Source organism: Callithrix jacchus, chromosome 14 (assembly GCF_049354715.1).
Source record: "Callithrix jacchus isolate 240 chromosome 14, calJac240_pri, whole genome shotgun sequence".
NCBI classification, from domain to species: Eukaryota; Metazoa; Chordata; class Mammalia; order Primates; family Cebidae; genus Callithrix; species Callithrix jacchus.
In genome coordinates, this window is record NC_133515.1 from 41,405,657 (window position 1) to 41,423,586 (window position 17,930).

The 17,930-nt window shown below is 45.0% G+C and overlaps 1 protein-coding gene across 2 annotated transcripts; it reads left to right on the forward strand.

Moving 5' to 3' along the window:
* The first annotated feature begins 17 nt into the window (after positions 1-17).
* Positions 18-16,532, forward strand: CCT7 (chaperonin containing TCP1 subunit 7). Of its 2 annotated transcripts, XM_054244822.2 has the most exons (13): positions 18-84; positions 1,230-1,287; positions 5,694-5,847; positions 6,483-6,589; positions 8,938-9,063; positions 9,799-9,851; positions 10,340-10,511; positions 11,635-11,799; positions 12,865-13,053; positions 13,684-13,781; positions 14,126-14,258; positions 15,033-15,239; positions 16,161-16,532. In XM_054244822.2, the coding sequence occupies exons 3-13, from the start codon at positions 5,820-5,822 to the stop codon at positions 16,380-16,382; spliced, it is 1,500 nt and encodes a 499-aa protein (XP_054100797.1). In that variant the 5' UTR covers positions 18-84; positions 1,230-1,287; positions 5,694-5,819; the 3' UTR covers positions 16,383-16,532. The 2 variants fall into 2 exon arrangements, with proteins under 2 accessions (XP_054100797.1, XP_002757673.1); XM_002757627.6 differs by lacking the exon at positions 1,230-1,287.
* The last annotated feature ends 1,398 nt before the right edge of the window (positions 16,533-17,930 follow it).

Sequence of the window (17,930 nt, forward strand, 5' to 3'; positions counted from 1 at the left end):
GCGGAGCATTGTGGGTTGCTCGGCGGCAGGGTATCGGAGAAGAGGGGAGAGTGGCGGGCCGCTGAATAAGCTTCCAAAATGATGGTGAGTGGCGTCTTGCGCATCCGTCGCCATCCACTGCCATCTGGTCGGTGGCCGGCGCCGCTCGGCCGGGGCCCGCTGTGTAGGACCCTCTTTTGCTTGCTGCCTCTGTCCTCGTCCAGATCCCCAGCTTAATGGGCGACTCCGGCCCGCCGCAGCCTGGCTTGGCGGGACCACGGCTCTGGAGCCGTTGGCGAGGACTGCTTGGGGTTTTAGGGGAGTCTCTGGGCGGGCCAGTTGGGGACTACAAGTCCCAGGGTGCTTCGGGTTCACGAACCCACGTCGGGACCCCTTTTTGAGCCCCGCATGACCGGGACTTGCGTGAAACGAGTGCAGGTCGGGCGTGCTTAAGCGGTCTGCAGGCCGACTTGGAAGCCCGAGATGCCTTGAGATTTGCGAGCCTTAAAGACGTGTGCTTCCTAGAACCGGCAGCGGCACACTGGGACCTCATTGTGCCCGCTCAGGGCCTCACTACGGTCACTTTCAGAGAAGCAGACGCCTCCCCTAGTAATTTTAATTCATTCACTCGCTCAGTCATTAAATAAACGCGTTTTTAGTGCTAACTGAATGTACCAGGCCCTAATGGTTGCCGGGGGTGTACCTCTCAGCCGGGAGAGCGGGAAGGGCAGATGGGGGACACGGTATCGGAGGTGGGAAGACCCAGGCTCGGACTCCGGTGACATTAGAAAGGCTTTTCTAGTTGGCTACCTTACTCTGGGTCTCGTTTTTTTTTAAATTTGGGGCAAGGGAGTTGCTGTAAGTCCTGGAGGCACCTAAAGTGCTCCCTGTAGCCCTGCTCCCCACTCCACTCCTCTCTCTCTCTGGAGCTTCAGATACTTTCCGTGAGTCCCAAGCCTCCATGGTATCTCCTGGGTTGTTATTGAGCAGGATCAGCTTCCGAGGAGGTGTTTGATGGCAAAACCTTGACTGCGATACTGCTTTCTGTGCACTTGGCAGTTCACTTATTCATTTTGACCTATCCAACCCAACCTTTTCTTCTTTTCCTGCTTCCTGCAGCTTCCCCCTGTCCTGTTAGGGAGGCTGACACCTTTTAGGTGTTATACCAAATGCCCTGTGAATCCCGCTTGTACCCAAGGTAGAAGGAAATTGGCATTTAACTGTACTTCCTCTCCCCTTTGTGTCTCTAGCATGGCTCATTCTCGAAGTCGTCTTCATCTTCTGTGCAAAGGCAGCATAGTATAGCAGGTGAGAGTAAGGGCTCTGGAGCTACACTGAATGCCTAGGTTGTAACTTAGGTCTGCCACTTAGTAGCTTTGTGACTTTGAGCATGTTATTTAATTTCTGATTCTCAGTTTGTCAGTGTGCCTAGCAGTTAGTAAGCACTCAGCAAATGTTAGCTCTTAGTCGGCAAGGGGGTGGTTTACTTCGGTTCATCACTGTAATGAATCCATCCTGCTGCGAAGGCTTCCATAAGAGCTTTGGTTGACATTCACACAGCTGGGGATCAGAACCGCCATTCTATGTGCTGTGATAAAACTTATCAAGGGGCTTTATATTACCACGCTTGGCTTTTCCCTGAACTGACCCCTCCTCTGTCAGATTGACTGTTTCCCTGCTGTATTGGCTCTTTATATCTCCTCCCCGTTTTTGGAATGTGAAACTTCTATCTCCAAGAGTCTTCCTGTCTTCATTGTCTCCTGATGTCCTTCTAGGATCGAAAGAGAGGTGAAAAGGTCCCGTCCCCTCAGTCCTGTGACTGAGGGGTACAACTTGTATGAAATGTATGTCCTTGCCTGTGGTGTTCAGCACTGTGTGCCTCTGCATATACACACTTGTTTTTGTTTTGTAAACCATTAATCTTAATAATGCTTAGTGAAAGTTTTAAAGTAGGATGAAGAGGAAGATCATTAAGCTGAAATTCCTAAACCTTTCGTGATACCTGTGGCAGATTACTGGAGTCTGCTTTTGTTTCTTTTCTTTTCTTTTTTTCCCTCCCACAAGACAGAGTCTTGCTCTGTTGCCCAGGCTGGAGTGCAGTATGGCATGATCTCTGCTTACTGCAACCTCTGCCTCCCAGGTTCAAGCGATTCTCCTGCCTCAGCCTCCCGAGTAGCTGGGATTACAGGTGTGCACTTGCACGCCTGGCTAATTTTTGTATTTTTAGCAGAGACGGGGTTTCACCATGTTGGCCAGGCTGGTCTCAAACACTGGACCTTGTGATTCATCCACTTTGGTCTACCAAAGTGCTGCAATTACAGGCGTGAGTCACCACGCCTGGACTTGTTTCTTATTTATTAGAGGAATAAAAAAAAGAGTAAGGTTGAAAGTAACTAAGGGACAGAAGCTGGACTTTCCATACAGTGCCTGCTGCTGGGAAACTGTTAGAAGAGAACCTATCCTGCTTCCCTTGGCTTGACTCAGTCCAGCTTTGCCACTTTTTCCACCCCATAGACACTTTCCTCTACCCATCCTGCCATTTCTGCAGGGCCTACAAAGCATAGGGAACCTGGGGAATCTGTGGTCAGCTGCTTCCAAGCTCTTCTTGCTTTGTATTTAAGAACTCTGAGTAAATTTAGTGTTACTGTACTGCTAGTGCTTTTCCCCGCAAAAGTCAAGAAGCCAGTGCTGTCAAGCACTTTCAAGTAGCAGTTCGATTTTCAGCCCCCAAAGCTGCTGAATATTGCTTCATGTGTGGCCAAATCTTGACACTCTTCAAATTAAGGTTGTTTTGGTCCTTGTATTTGGATAGCTTATACTTAAGATGGATGGTGATACAAAAGTTGTGAGCAAGAGGAAGTGAAGAGGAAGTTATAAGATTCCCTGTTCAGATGTCCCTGTTTATTGCTGTAGAGAAAACCTCTTGGAAGAATTGGGCTCTGAGGAATTGCTGGCCTGGTGGTAAGAAAGTGGTTTTGGTGTAAGATGGCAGAGTGGCTATTTTAAATGCGGGCACACTTTGCAGGTTGAGGTGAGAAGTGTACAAAAGCATTGGATAAGTTAACCTGTTAAGGAGGTGAAAACCTGTTGAAGGTGGTAGGAAGTGGTTAAGACTTACGCTGGTTTTTGATTTAAAGTGTAAGACTCCATCTGTGGCTGGTTTTTGATTTAAAGTGTAAGACTTCAGGGGTGGACCAGAGAGGACTTGGGGCTGCCATAAGGAATGATTTAGCAGGACTGGGAAATGGTGGGGCCTTTCAGGACACACATCTTTGCCTTATAGAAGGCGCCAGGGATTGGGCTAGCTGAAGGACCGGAAAGAATGCTGGGAGTATAAAGAAGCCATTTCTTGCTACCAGACCTGGTACGCTCCAGCAAAAGGAAGGAATTTTTCCTTCAGTTGATGCCTGACCCCAAATGTAGGGTTTACATGACAAGCATTCTTTTTTTCTTTTTGGAGACAGTCTCACTCTGTCACCAGGTGCCAGGCTGGAGTGCAGTGGTACAATCATGGCTCACTGCAACCTCCGCCTCTTCTGTTCAAGCAGTTCTCCTGCCGCAGCCTCCTGAGTAGCTGAAACTATAGGCATGTGCCACCACGCCCAGCTAATTTTTTGTATTGGTAGAGACGGGGTTTCACCATGTTGGCCTGGATGGTGTTGATTTCTTGACCTCTTGACCTCGTGATCCGCCTGCCTCGGCCTTCCAAAGTGCTGGAATTACGGGTGTGAGCCACTGCGCCTGGCCAAGGACAAGCATTGTTTTTAAATTAAAAGATAAAATGAGTAATGTATGATTATTTGACAAGCATTTTAAATAATTTAATGAGGGCCTGGCGTGGTGCCTCATGCCTGTAATCTTAGTGCTTTAGGAATATGAGGCAGGAGGATTGTTTGAGGCCAGAGCAGTCTGGGCAACATGGTGAGACCCCCATCTCTATAAAAATAAAAAAAAATAGCCATGTGTGGTAGCACATGCCTTGGGACCCAGCTGCTCAGGAGGCTTGAGCTTATTGGAAGCTATGATCTCACCACTGCACTCCAGTGTGGGTGGTAGAGCAAGACCCTGTCTCTTAGAAATATAAAAAATATATAATGATTAATTTGAAATAGCTTTGAAGGTCTCTATAAAGAAACAAACAAAATATATGTGCATACATATATATAATGAATAATAAATTTCCCCCACTCTCGTATTCCATAGAGTTTATTGGGTATCTTTCATTTTCTTTTTGTAGAGACAGGGTGTTGCCATGTTCCTCAGGCTGGTCTTGAACTCCATGAGCTCCAGTGATCCTCTTTTTTTTCTATGGTGGTTTTGTTCTTATGTGAATCACAGTAAGCCATTCCTCTGCTGAAAGCTTCCCAGAGCTTTCCTTTATAGGAATGAAATCCGAACTCCTCACCAAGTGTGTATGTGATCTTGTTCCAGCCTGCCTCTTCAGCTTTATTCCAGTCTTCCTCTTGCTTTCTACCCTCCAGCTGCACTGGCTAAAAGAGTTGAGCCTTTCAAGGAATTGACCAGCTAATAAGGAATCAGCCTCATGGGTGGTTAGACTCTGTCTTTGGCAGGAATTCCTCACTCCTCATTGTTAGACTGGGACAGCCCTGTGCTTTCCCGTGCCTTCCTTGCCCAGACATTTCATGTACCTCTGAGGACTAGGCAATGGCTTTCAAACTTTTTATTGCATTCCACAGTAAGAAATAAATTTTTATAGTCTAGCAACAAATTTAATAACAAAATAAAAGTTTTGAAATAGTGTTTATCCTTATTACATTCTATGTCACACACAAAATTAGAAACATTTGAGGAGACTGGATATAGTTAGTGGACTTATCTCTGAAGGCTCAGATTTGAATGCAGAGAGAAAGTACTCTGATTTGCTAAGCTGAGAAATTACTCTCTGTGCTAATGTCACTGAAGCAAAGATATCTGACCAGGCCCTTTTAAACAAGTAGTATCCCTGTTTCTCAGATTTTCTAAAGCAGGTCTGCTAATGAAGCCCTTACAGGGATAGGGAATGTTCTGGAGACCAATGCAATATAGAAAGAGAAAAACTTCTTTGGGGTATCTGATTGGAAAGTAGTCACACAGAAGCTTTATTGAGCTAGCCTGAGGATGGAAACATTGTTGTATAAATTAGATTTGCCATCATTTTTCAAAACGAGGGGAAGGTGCTATTTGTTTCTCTGCCTGTTTTCCTACACTCCAGCTGAACATCACTGACTGCCTAAGCATCTCCAGGACAACACTTCAAGCTCTTGGCATCTTGCATTTTGCATCAGTGCCCCATTTCTTCTCTAAGATTGAGCTGTAACACAGACAAGTGGATGTTGTGCTGTGGGATGAACACTAAGCAGGGTCTGCCTCTTCCTCCTGAGTTGTGACCTAATTCCTCAGCACAGGGAGTAAGGTCAGAAGTTGAAAAGGCCATGGTCATTTAGCTGGGCATTAGAGAACTCATGATTTGTTCTTTTAGTCTAGGGCAATGCTTCTCAAACTATCATACCTGCAGTGTATGCTAAATTTGATAGTGTCTCTGGAGGTAGAGGCTGGTTGGGGAATGCATGTGGTAGACAGTTGGGGGAATGTGGTTTAAAAAGACCTTTAGATAATTCTGTTAAGGGAGAGATGGGAGAATTTTCCTCTTCCCCCTGCCAGTCTCATTATAATAGGTGAATATTAAAAGCAGTTAATTTCTCTTTATTTTCTAGCCCACACCAGTTATCCTGTTGAAAGAGGGGACTGATAGCTCCCAAGGCATCCCCCAGCTTGTGAGTAACATCAGTGCCTGCCAGGTGATTGCTGAGGCTGTAAGAACCACCTTGGGTCCTCGTGGCATGGACAAGCTTATTGTGGATGGCAGAGGTAAGTCTACAGAGTTCCTCAGGCTTATGTGCAGGAGAGGAGGCTCCTGTGGGGTATTTGGGACTAGTATAGCTTGGCTTCAGAAAACCCACTGCTTTTAAGATGATTGAAAGATGACTCACTCTGAAGCAGTTCCATTTCTTATATTGTTTTGACTGCTGAGCCCGTGTGGGACTATAAGAGAGAACCTAGGCTCAGGAGCCTGTTGCCTCATAGGGAGACGTGGCCTAGAAGCATGAAATAGAACCATCTGGAGGTTCCTGTGGTCACTTCCATTGTTATCAAGATGAGAAAAGTCTTCTTTATACCTTGGTATATTAATTGATGTGTGAGAGTATCAACTGTGGTAAGAATGTCTAAGTGGTTACTTTTATTTAAAAAGTATTTTCTGTATCCAGTTGAGCTGTATTGCTCTTCAAGAAAAATTGGGAGTCTGTGGTCTTCAAAAGCTTGTTATTTTAGAACTTTTGTGTACAGAGCTAATTCTGTATAAAAAGATCAAATTGGTATCCTTTTCCTTAAGCCCTGCCATGATCCCCTCTGCCCCATCCCAGTAAAGTGTACATGGGCCCTAGGTTCAACTAGAAGACAGCATTTAAGAAAGGGGCTTTACATTTGTATTTGTTTCTTTTAAGGCAAAGCAACAATTTCTAATGATGGGGCCACAATTCTGAAACTTCTCGATGTTGTCCATCCTGCAGCAAAGACTTTGGTGGACATTGCCAAATCCCAGGATGCTGAGGTAGGAACATAGTCATGTGTTTAAATGCAGGTTGAAACACATGCTTGCTCCTTAGTTCTCTCTGAAATTTTTATTTTATTACATATATAAAATTTTAATTTTATGAGTAATACATGCTTATAAAAGTATTTAGAATTAATAGTCTTTTAGAATTCATACTATTTCATTACATCTAGCTTTTCATATCCATTAGTACATTGGTCAGTGGCAACAGTCTTTAGATATAATACTACTGCCTGAGATCTTAACAGCTTGTGTGCTGTCATTTGTGTGAGTTGCTAGGTTAAATAGTTTGACCTCTTATCTGTTATAAAAATGGGGCTGTTAACTAAGGCTTCCAGTCTGCCTTTTGTTTAAGAGATAGGGTCTTACTATGTTGCTCAGGTTGGCCTTGAACTCTTGGGCTCAACCCTCTTCTTGCCTCAGCTTCCTTAGTCATTGGAACTACTGGCATTCCCCACCACACTAGGCTTTTTATTTTTAACTGATGGTAAAATTTATCCTTATAACAATTTTTAAGTGTAAAATTCATGGCATTAGCCAATCTGTCTTTTAAAAATAAAACACTGGAGTATTAATAAATGTGTTGACAGGTAGGTTTTGTATTTTAGAGTACTGCAAAATATGTATACTACAGATATGTCCTGAAGTTATATTAAGAGGTTTATTAGGACCCACTAGCCTATAAAACAGGTATAGCATATATAAAATAAAAGTGAGAAGAGTCTGGATTTTATTTGTTTTTGTCTTCAACAGGGGAATGATGCCTTTTTGTCCAGAAATCTGGCTGCTTAAATCCTTCTCTACAGGAACCTTTTTTTGACCCTTGAGAATTTCTTACCTTACACAGTGAACATAATATGTGAAGTTAAAAATAAATTTCTGGTCTGAGCATAGTGGCTCATGCCTGTATCTCATCATTTTAGGAGACCAAGATAGGAGGATTGCTTTAGTCCAGAAGTTCAAGATCAGCCTGGGCAATACAGCAAGACCCAATCTCTACCAAAATAAATTTCTTCCAGTTTAAAGGTTATCCAATTTTATTGAAAGTTTTCACCCTCATTAAATAGGATTTGGATCCCATCACAGCAAAATACCATTTAAAAAAGATTAGCAGACTAGTAATCTGCTTATTCCTAATAGGTTTTGTTTTTTTTTGAGAGGGAGTTTCATTCTTGTCACCCAGGCTGTAGTACAATAGCGTCATCTCAGTTCACTGCAACCTCCTCTGCCTCCTGGGTTCAAGCAGTTCTCCTATAGCTGAGATTATAGGCGCCTGCCACCACGCCTGGTTTCACCACGTTGGCCAGGCTTGCTTGGAACACCTGACCTCAGGCCTCCCAGAGTGCTGGGATTACAGGCATGAGCTACCACACCTGGCCTTCTAATACCTTTTGAAATATAAAGAACTTTGGCTGGTTCTAGGAGGTTTGTTTTAGTGGGATTTGGCTGAAAATTACCTTTTTAAAAACTGGCCAGATGTAGCTCACACCTGTAATCCTAGCACTTTAAGAGGCCAAGGTGGGAGGATTGCTTGAGGCCAGGTGTTTAAGTCTAGTCTAAACATAGTAAGACCCTGTCTCTATTTAAAAAAAGAAAGAAAGAAAGAAATTCCTGCAGTACCTTTTGCTGCCTTTTTTTTTTGGAGGCAGAGTCTCTATTGCTCAGGCTGGAGTGCTGTGGTGTGTGATGTGATATTGGCTCACAGTGATCTCCGCCTCCTGGGTTCAAGCAATTCTTCTGCCTCAGCCTCCTGAGTAGCTGGGATTACAGGTGCCTGCCACCATGCCCAGCAATTTTTTTTTTTTTAATTTTTAGTCCAGGTGGGGGTTTCACCATGTTGTCCAGGCTGGTCTTAGACTTCTGACCTCAGATGATCTGCCTGCCTCAGCCTCCCAAAGTGCTGGGATTACAGGCATGAGCCACTGCACTGGCCACTTTTTGCTTCTTAAAGAATGTTTATCTCATGCTTCTTGGTACCATGATTATTTTGTAAACATTGTATTATAAGCATGACAAGGACTGTCTTATTCATCACAATGCCTTGTACATAACAAGAAAGTTCTCATTTAATTAATTTGTCTGAGTTTATGCCCTGAAAAAATTTGATTGTCCATATGAGCCCTCTTTAGAGAATGGGGCTTTCTGGGGAATTAATTTTGTAGGCCAGGACTATTTAATGTGATGGGTATCTAACTACCATTACCTTTGTTGCAAAAACCTGTGCTTCCAGAAAAAGCTTGACATCCATTTAAACAATTTAAATGGGTAGCGTGCCTAAAAATGGAGTTTCAGGGCTTTATTCCTTGAACATCAGAAAATGTGTATTTCCTGTCATTATCTTCCAGGTGGGTGATGGCACCACCTCAGTGACCTTGCTGGCTGCAGAGTTTCTGAAGCAGGTGAAACCCTATGTGGAGGAAGGTTTACACCCCCAGATCATCATTCGAGCTTTCCGCACAGCCACCCAGCTGGTATGGCAGTACTCTTTCCTGGAGTGTGGAGGGACTGGGGAACCAGGGTACTTTAGACATTTTCTGACGTCTTCCTAGTATTCTCAGTTCTACCATTCTGTAGCTATTTGATGAGGTATATTACTTAACCTCATTAAGCCTCAGGTTAGAGTTAGCCTGGTAGACTATGATGTTTCTTAGTAAGTAAGGACTAGTTTTTGTTTTTGTCAAGTACCTCATGGTGCATATTGAGACCTAACTATTATTTGCCCTCCAACCTTCATTTGTGATCTAGGGCAAATCATTTACTCTCTCTAGGCCTTACTTTCTCTCTTTGCTATCTCTATTTTGAGTGGTGACCTTAAAATGAAATAATATATGAGGAATACTTTGGAAAAGATAAAAAGTTTATATATTTGTATGTGTATTTTATGTGTAACTAATATATAAAGTGCTAGAAGTTTTCATAGGTATTTTAGTAAACTAGGTTTGGCTTAATCTTATGTCACAGCTGTTTCCACTCATTTGTTGTAGTGTGTTACCATACCCACTCTACATTTCTGACTTTTGGAATTTTCTGAACTATAGGTTTACATTTTTCTGAGCAGTTATAAGACCTAGAAGTGTTGTTTCAGCTGTAGAGTAGAAATGCTTAGGATTTGGGAGTAAGTAGACTCAGGACTAATGAGAGATTGGGGTCTACTTCAGCAGTTTGTCTTTAGCATGAAAGACTCATTCAGCTTTTGTTCTTGGCAGGCAGTTAACAAGATCAAAGAGATTGCTGTGACTGTGAAGAAGGCAGATAAAGTGTAAGTCTGTAGTGGGCATTTTTTTTTTTTTTAAAGAGACAGTCTCGTATTGCCCAGGCTGGTCTTGAACTCCTGGGCTCAAGTGATCTCCCACCCCGGCCTCCCAAAGTGCGGGGATTACAGGTGCAAGCCACCACATCAGGCCTTTGTCAGAACCTTGACTGACTTCTGTGGCCAAACTGGATGCAGAAGCATGCTGCAATCCCAATATGTGCCTGGGGCTATTTGGCTCGTGCCAGATCCTTGGCTGTGCCTCAGCCTGCAGAGCACAAAAGAAGCTGTCGACCATAGTTTAAAAGCTGACACATGTGAGATCTTTGACTGAAGTCACCATCTGTCACTGATAATCTGCCCTAAAGATACAGAAGGTGAAGTTGGAGGGGGCTGAGTTTAGAGACTGGAAGGGAACTACCTCCACATTGTAATATAATCAGATAAGAGGGGTTTGGTTTTCAAGACCTGATGCAGATTCTGCCCTTGTGTCCCAGGGAGCAGAGGAAGCTGTTAGAGAAGTGTGCCATGACTGCTCTGAGCTCCAAGCTGATCTCCCAGCAGAAAGCTTTCTTTGCTAAGATGGTGGTAGATGCAGTGATGATGCTTGATGATTTGCTGCAGCTTAAAATGATTGGAATCAAGAAGGTACAGGGTGGAGCCCTTGAGGTAAGCCTGCTGTGGTCTTCCTAGACAGCTCTTGCTTTCATGTTGACCCTTCAGACAGCTTCATATGGCAGAAGGGTACTCATTACAGGAGTAAAGAGAATGCATGTTAGGCAGGAAGTCAGACTTACATTGCTTCCCATACTGCCATTACAGGCTGTGACTGTAGGTAAACTTGGTAACCTGTGTGGATATTATTTGTTAGCAGAATAGAAAGTGGGACTGATGATTTTCAATATCCCGGGTTCTCTTTGTCAGTGGGTGGTGGGGAGGTAGTAGGACTAGTTCAAATAAATTATCAATGACCTCCCAATTAATACAACTGTGAGGGATTTTTCAGTTCACTGTTTTCTCCTAAGTGATATTGTTAAGCTCTCCCTTCTTTCATTCATCTTGAATAGATGTACATATTTCAAACTGTGAAGGGACCTAAAGTTAAAACTGTTTCATGAACTACCGCTACTCCATATGCAGTCACTGCTAGTTTGTGTGTATATGTGTGTGTAAACTGCTTTAGTAGCAATTTTTCATTTTCTCTTGGGCCTTCCTGCTTCCATAAATGCTTGAGATTAGATTGGCATCCACTAAACTAGAAATCAGAACTAATAATCTCATCTGGCCAGGGGCTCTAGCCCACGCTTGTGTTTTCCCCAGAGTGTCGTACATTCGTTAAATACATGTGTGGAGGTGTGCAGGAGGAGACTTGAGATTTGGGAGTTGGGGCATAGAAGAGGGGAGGGTAGCATTGCACTGCTTCTACCTTATTTGTAAATACCTGCCTCCTCTTCTGGCATGTTTATCTAAACATGTATAGCATTATCCATTGGCTAGTTCTGCAGAGGCTAGTCTTGGAGGATAGCCCAGTAGGCCTTTATCATGTTTTGCCTCTGCTAACCAGATGATTTTCCTTATATTAAAGGGATACCTGAAATAATATGTTGTTTGTTTTTTTTTAATTGATTTGTCTCAGATTTTATGATAACAGAAAGGCTTTGTTACAACAGTGAAACAAAGACATGATTAACTCGGGTTCACAGGAATGGCTAAACACTATCCAGCAAACAACTAGCTTGGTTTTATTTCATGTTAATACCAAACTGTTAAATTGTTTGTTTTTCTAAAACAGGATTCTCAGCTGGTAGCTGGTGTTGCATTCAAGAAGACTTTCTCTTATGCTGGGTTTGAAATGCAACCCAAAAAGTACCACAATCCAAAGATTGCCCTTTTGAATGTTGAGCTTGAGTTGAAAGCTGAGAAAGATAATGCTGAGATAAGAGTCCACACAGTTGAGGTAGGTGGGCCCACCAGTTGGTGGGGGCATAGAAACGGGCAGCTTTCTGAGCTGGAGCCCTGGATCTTCATGGCTGGTATGGGTCCCTTTCTCTTCCTGCCCCTCTAAATATTGATGACTAAATACCAGGGCCACTTCTTATCATACTCTGTGTTCTCCCTGAGTGACCTTGACCTGAGGAAATTTGGATAGGAAAGACCTGTTGATATATGCTCTGGCCCTGAGGAGCGGGTTGGCAGGGCCTCTCTAGCTACATAGCCTGCCGGTATTTTGGTTCCTCTTGTTGGCACAGGTGTGAGTTCTTCCTCTTCTTTACGAGACTCATGCTGCAGAGACAGGTGTGCTCTCATTGTTGCTATTACCCAGGCTACTTCTGGAGGTAGCCATGTCACCCACCTTTGAGCAGGTCTTAGGGAAGGAATCTTTTTTTTTTCCCTTTGAGATGGAGTCTCTGTTGCCCAGGCTGGAGTGCAGTGGTGTGATCTCAGCTCACTGCATCCTCCACCTTCTAGGTTCAAGCAATTCTCCTGCCTCAGCCTTCTGGGTAGCTAGGATTACAGGCATGTGCCACCATGGCCAGCTAATTTTTTTTTTTTTTGTATTTTTAGTAGAGTTGGGGTTTCATCATCTTGGCCAGGCTGGTCTTGAACTACTGACCTCAGGTGATCCCCCCCATCTTGGCCTCCCAGAGTTCTGTGATGGCAGGCATGAGTCACTGTGCCCAGCCAAAGGGCTCTTAACTGTTGGGAACTCCATGAGTGCAGCACCTCAGAAGAGGCTAGAACTCAGCCAGGTTAAACTATTTCTCACATCTTGACAGCACCAGCTCTGGTTCTCAGCTTTGGGGTTACTTTCTGCTTTTGCATTAGGGGGTTTCAGGTGATTCCTAAGTCATCTCACAGGGTCCTTATTTGCTTGGACTGGGGAGTGGCTATTCTGTTTATCCCTGTTAATTCCCAGATAAATCAGGATGTTTTATTTGCGGGGGGCAGATGGGTATATTTTACCCTACCATATATGTCAACTTTCACCCCAAAGCATTCTCGTCCTTTTCTGGGTCTCCAGGATTATCAGGCAATTGTTGATGCTGAGTGGAACATTCTCTATGACAAGTTAGAGAAGATCTATCATTCTGGAGCCAAAGTTGTCTTGTCCAAACTCCCCATTGGGGATGTGGCCACCCAGTACTTTGCTGACAGGGACATGTTCTGTGCTGGCCGAGTACCTGAGGAGGATCTGAAGAGGACAATGATGGTAACCAGATTTTCACAGCCTGCTTCTTGGCCTTTGTGGCCATGAAGGGTTTTCACTGACCCTTGGTATAAAAGAGTGTACTGTCAGGTTGGCGTGTGAATTGAGCCCTGTTTCCTTTAAGTCTCTTTTTTCCAGGAAGCACTCCATTTCCAAGTGTGTACCTAGTAGCACAAACTGCTTTAGTCTAACCAAAACAAGTCCAGAAACCTCGTTTGTGAGAGAACCTAGCAGTAGTGCTGTGATTAGCTGGAGAAGCTCAAATATTGATATTTCCAGCCAGATTTCTTTCCTTTTTTGAGCATCACATAAAAGATGCTTTTAAATTTAAAGTACTGCTCCTGAGTTCAATTGCTGGACCCAAAGCCACCCTAGTTTAGGGGAGGGAGTATAAGCTGAATTGAAGGGGTCCCTATCTCCTTTTAACTTGTCCTGTTTGAAGTGTTTTAGTTCTATTTTGTTTTTTGCTCTTTCAGAGAGAGGGAAGGGTTGACTGGAATCAAGGGAAAGGGCGGGTAATCCAGTGCAGAGGCTCTGGGGGCATGCGTGGGAATTGGCTCTGAGACAAGGTGGCAGGAAGCTGCCTGGCCTTGGGAACCTTCACTGCTAGATCTTGCCTTCTTTGCTCCTTAGGCCTGTGGAGGTTCAATCCAGACCAGTGTGAATGCTCTGTCAGCAGATGTGCTGGGTCGATGCCAGGTGTTTGAAGAAACCCAGATTGGAGGCGAGAGGTGAGCTGTGGGCCCAGGCTGAGCTCACAAACCTGCCTGCGTGTGACCTTCTGCCATCTTTCAGCTGTGATACACAGCTTGTATTGTTCTTTTTACAAAGTCTCACCTTTGGGTCATAAAGAGCTCAGATATATATAACATTACAGGAAGGTCTAAAGTCTTAACTTCACAATCTTTTATGCCCTAGTAGTATAGCTGCAGACCTTTGCAAGAAAATGTCTGTAAGTTGGGATTGGGCAATCTGAGTGAAGAATGTCAGAGTGTTAGGAGGGCTGGCAGTGAGGACAGTACAGCAGGATGGTGGCAGACAAGTTCATGTGTGTACTATTTAATCCTGGGCATAGGTACAATTTTTTTACTGGCTGCCCCAAGGCCAAGACATGCACCTTCATCCTCCGTGGCGGTGCTGAGCAGTTTATGGAGGAGACAGAGCGGTCCCTGCATGATGCCATCATGATCGTCAGGAGAGCCATCAAGGTACTGGGCTGATGGCCTCCTGCCTTCACAGCCTACCCTATCCCCCTAGCTGATCAGACCTTGGATTTCTGTGGTAATTCCTTCTCTATATAATCTGCCCTTTCCTGGGTGGTGTGGTGAGCCCTGATTTGCCCCACAAATGGTAGAGAAACTGAGCCTCAGTTTCTTAAAAAGTAGGTCATCCTGCCTTGAAAGCTAAGACTTGTTCTTTTAGCCAGGCATGGTGGCTCACACCTGTAATTCTAGTGCTTTAGGTGGCGGAGGTGGGAGGGTCTGGAGGCCAGGAGTTTGACACCAGCCTAAGCAGCATAGTGAGACCCTGTCTCTACAAAAATAAATTTTAAAAAATCAGCCAGGCATGGTACCATATGCCTGTAGTCACTCCCAGCTATTTGGGAGGCTGAGGTGGAAGGATCCCTTGAGCTCAGGAGTTAGAGGCTACAGTGAGCTATGATCACACCACTGCACCCCAGCATGGGCAACAGAGTAAGCAGAAGAAAAAGACTTGTTTTTGTTAGCAAACTGGAATTAATGTAATCAGATATTCTCGTGATTGTTCCAGTGTCCTTGGGCTGCAGATGACCTTGAAAATAGAAACCATAAGGCTCAGGTTGGAATATTCCAGACAGGGGCCATCTCTGGGCTTCTGGGGTTTGGGATGGAGGAAGGAATGAAGAACCACTCTTTCTTGGCTAAAGGGACTTGCTGAGTGGCCCAGCATGGAAGCCTGAACCAGGGGCTCTCTTACATTGAGAGGTGGTCTGATCTCTGCAGAATGATTCAGTGGTGGCTGGTGGTGGGGCCATTGAGATGGAGCTCTCCAAGTACCTGCGGGATTACTCAAGGACCATTCCAGGAAAACAGCAGCTGTTGATTGGGGCATATGCCAAGGCTTTGGAGATTATCCCACGCCAGCTGTGTGACAATGCCGGCTTTGATGCCACAAACATTCTCAACAAGCTACGGGCTCGACATGCCCAGGTGGGTCCTTTCTCTCCCCCGGGTTCAGGGTTTGGGTTGGTGGGGCTAGATTCTGAATGTGAACTGTGCTTACTTAAGCTGTGCATGCTTGGCCCAGGAGATAGGCTGCAACTCTACCCAGCCTGTCTGCCTGACCAACTGCCTTCTCTGAGGGCAGAGGGAAAGCCATGGTGTCAGCATTGGAGATCCAGGGTTTCTTCATTGCTTCTGCCAAGCGTATGATTGCTCCTCATGGAACCACAGGAGGAATCCAGCGGCACCTTCCTGGAAGCATGCACTGACCACAGGGAATGGGCTTATCAGTGTAGTGGTGAAGCTCTCCAGAGCCTTGCTTACCTGTGGCCTTGCTGGGGCTTCACCACCAAGTGTGACCCTGGGCTAGTTACTTCAACCTTTCTGAGAGTTTAACTTCTCCATTTATTAAATAGATAGGTTTGTTAAGTGCTCAGCACCGAGTGAATGACCCTGCTTCTGGCTTGTATTAGGACTTTTGCTTGAAGTCACTTTACCTCTGTGTCTCCCTTTCTTCATCTATAAAACGGCTTAATTGAAGCAATGAGATGAGAGATTGGATAGTAGTTTTGTTATTCTTGTTTATCTTGAGATCTCATTGTTTGATATATATATATATAGTCCTCAGGTGACCTGAGGATGATGCCACCCCAAAACACAACAGCTTGCCTGGGAGGAGATCCCAGAGGTCTGGTGTGGTATGTCCAGGGATAAAGGGAGGAGTTGGCGGGAGTAGGGATGTCCCCAGATTCCTGACATGTTGCCACAGGAAGATGCAGTACTCTTCGGGGAAATGCCATCAAGTTCAGACAGTCTGAGGGTTCCTAGCAGTGTCTTTTGGAGTACCAGTTTACAAGAGGAAAGTTGAGTGCAGTTCCATATTACCTCCTTTCTTTTCTACTCTTTCAGGGGGGCACATGGTATGGGGTAGATATCAACAACGAGGACATTGCTGACAACTTTGAGGCTTTCGTGTGGGAGCCAGCTATGGTGCGGATCAATGCCCTGACAGCAGCCTCTGAGGCTGCGTGCCTGATCGTGTCTGTAGATGAAACCATCAAGAACCCCCGCTCGACTGTGGATGCTCCCCCAGCAGCTGGCCGGGGCCGTGGTCGTCCCCGTCCCCACTGAGAGGCACCTCATGCATCACATGACTGGCTGGCTGCTGGGTGCACTTATTCTCCTTGGTTTGGTTACATGATTTTGCAATGAAGGGGTAGTAATTGGCCCACTGTCTTCTCACTGGAGGCTATTTAAATAAAGTGTCAGATTTAGGATTAAGTTTGTAAATTATTTTGGCACAGTACTTACATGTCTGGCTGTAGCTCAGAATTTTAGCTTTGCATGCACTTGTCCAACAAGGAGACGAGCATCCTAGGGTGAGCTGCACTAGAGTGGCCCCTGTCTGGAAGTTTGACTGTGGTTGCATTCTTCGTTCCAGAAGTGGCTGGACAATAGGGAGTTGCTTTCCGGCATCATCTTATTTAGCCTTGGCCTAGTCAGATACTGCTCCCAGGGTTTCACTGGTTTGAGTAAATGGATTACATTACCTTTTCTGCCCCTTCTACCTCCATATTCTTTTGGTTTAGTCTTCTGTTCCCTCTTACTCAAGACTGAGGGGGGTGTTTAGGGAGGTCTCTCATGCTCTTTAAACTCTGGTGATCCCTTGGAAGTCCACTAAGGAGATGACTGAAAGCACCCACCTGGTCTTCTCAGTTTAGTCCCCAGTGATCCTGGTGTTTCTGCTTTCTTGTGGCCAATGCGAGTTTGGAATGCCTGGCACTGAGGAGCTGGAAATCCAGCAGTATCTAACATCCTCCTCGTTTACACTGGTCCTGATAGCTGGCCTACACCCAGCTGTAGTTGGTCACTGTTAAAGTTGGTGGTAAATGATGTCACTGTCAGCCATTGAGGCTTGCTAGCTAAAACTGGAAAGTGATTTTTTAAAAAAATTCTCTGAACCTAGCCACTCCTGGTTAGATGCACTCAGAAGCACATAGGTCTAGGCTTTGGAGTCTGGCTTTCCTCCTAACCTGATGGTCTTTGGGTAGACTAATTTTTCTGAGCCTCTGCACCTGTATGACAGGGTAAGAGTAGCTGGCTCAAAGAGTAGTGAGACTTAAATATTCATTTTACTTGGTGTTAGAGACACAGTTTAAGCCTAAAATACCTATTGTTTTTTCTGGTTTAAATATTTCAGGACCCTAGGAATCAAGTCAGGGGCACAAGGGCATTTTATAAAATGGGAAAGTCAAGGCCAGACCATGATAGCAACTTGGTGTCCCCCAGTCAAAGCCTGATTGGCTGGCTAGAGCCTCCTGAGGAGGCAGCCAAGCCAGGGAGGGGCTGGGCAGTGCCTGCTGCCCTGTTGTACTGCTGCTGGGTTTGCCCATGAAGACAGTCTCTCCCAGCTGAGAGTCAGAAATAATGTATCCCAAGGCATTTCCTCTGGATGCACACACTGAAAGTGGGGTTGAGCTGTGGCAGGGCAGTAACCTAAGTAGCTTTTCTGCAGTCCTGAGACAAGTTTTTGTTGTTTTTGAGTTGGGGCCTCATTTGGTTACCTAAGTTGGAGAGCAGTGGCGTGATCTCAGCTCACTGTGACCTCCACCTCCCTGGCTCAATATCCTCCCACCTCAGCCTCCCAAGCAGCTGGCACTATAGGCACGTGCCACAATG

Excerpts from the sequence above, each read along its gene's own strand:
- CCT7 (XM_002757627.6), top strand. Across the intron at positions 9,064-9,798 it reads TCCGCACAGCCACCCAGCTG|GCAGTTAACAAGATCAAAGA; the intron begins GTATGGCAGTAC and ends TGTTCTTGGCAG. Across the intron at positions 15,240-16,160 it reads TACGGGCTCGACATGCCCAG|GGGGGCACATGGTATGGGGT; the intron begins GTGGGTCCTTTC and ends CTACTCTTTCAG.